The sequence below is a fragment of the Seriola dumerili genome, unplaced genomic scaffold, assembly GCF_002260705.1.
Source record: "Seriola dumerili isolate Sdu_G_001 unplaced genomic scaffold, Sdu_1.0 BDQW01034047.1, whole genome shotgun sequence".
Lineage (NCBI taxonomy): Eukaryota > Metazoa > Chordata > Actinopteri > Carangiformes > Carangidae > Seriola > Seriola dumerili.
In genome coordinates, this window is record NW_019208302.1 from 1 (window position 1) to 763 (window position 763).

The following is a 763-nucleotide window of genomic DNA, read 5'->3' on the forward strand; positions in this document are numbered from 1 at the left end:
AAAAAAAATAGCAGCACATAAAATGAGTGTTGTGGAAATGTGAAACATAAAAATGAATCATCCACAAATGTTGAAATTGTCCTTTAAATTCTGTCCATCCAAGCTGAAGTTGAGGCACTAATGTTTCACTTCTGATTGTGTGTAGCTCTGGAGGCTGCCCGTATCTGTGCTAACAAGTACATGGTGAAGACCTGCGGTAAGGATGGTTTCCACATCCGCATGCGGCTGCATCCCTTCCACGTCATCCGTATCAACAAAATGTTATCCTGTGCTGGAGCTGATAGGTGAGTCCGTTGTCTGTATGATGATGGTTTTTGCCGAGAGGGATTTTAAGGAGTTGTTGTACTGGGTTGTTTAAATGACTGAAGTGTTTGTGTTCCTGAAACTGTTTGAACCAAATCCAGATGATTTGAATACAGTCTGGTCGAGCTTCATGTCTTCTTGTCTGCATCTTGTTTCTCAGGCTCCAGACTGGAATGCGCGGTGCTTTTGGTAAACCCCAGGGCACCGTGGCCCGTGTGCACATTGGTCAGGTGATCATGTCTGTGCGCACCAAGGCCCAGAACAAGGAGCACGTGGTCGAGGCTCTGCGCAGAGCCAAGTTCAAGTTCCCTGGACGCCAGAAGGTAAAAGAGCACAGCACCAGTCTCAACACTCTTACACACTTAGATAGCACAGCTCTGCAGCTTATTAAGCCGACTGGTCCTGCTGCAGTGCGGTTCCAGTGTGCAATGGTTGCAGACAGTGACTCTTTGGTTGTGTA

General features: G+C 46.9%; 1 protein-coding gene across 1 annotated transcript; it reads left to right on the forward strand.

Annotated features, from left to right (window-relative positions):
* Positions 1–145: 145 nt before the first annotated feature.
* Positions 146–755, forward strand: LOC111240302 (60S ribosomal protein L10-like; the record flags this gene model as incomplete). Its single annotated transcript, XM_022770253.1, has 2 exons — positions 146–284; positions 464–755. Coding segments are annotated over 2 exons (431 nt in total), but the record flags the coding sequence as incomplete, so codon positions are not given.
* Positions 756–763: the final 8 nt, after the last annotated feature.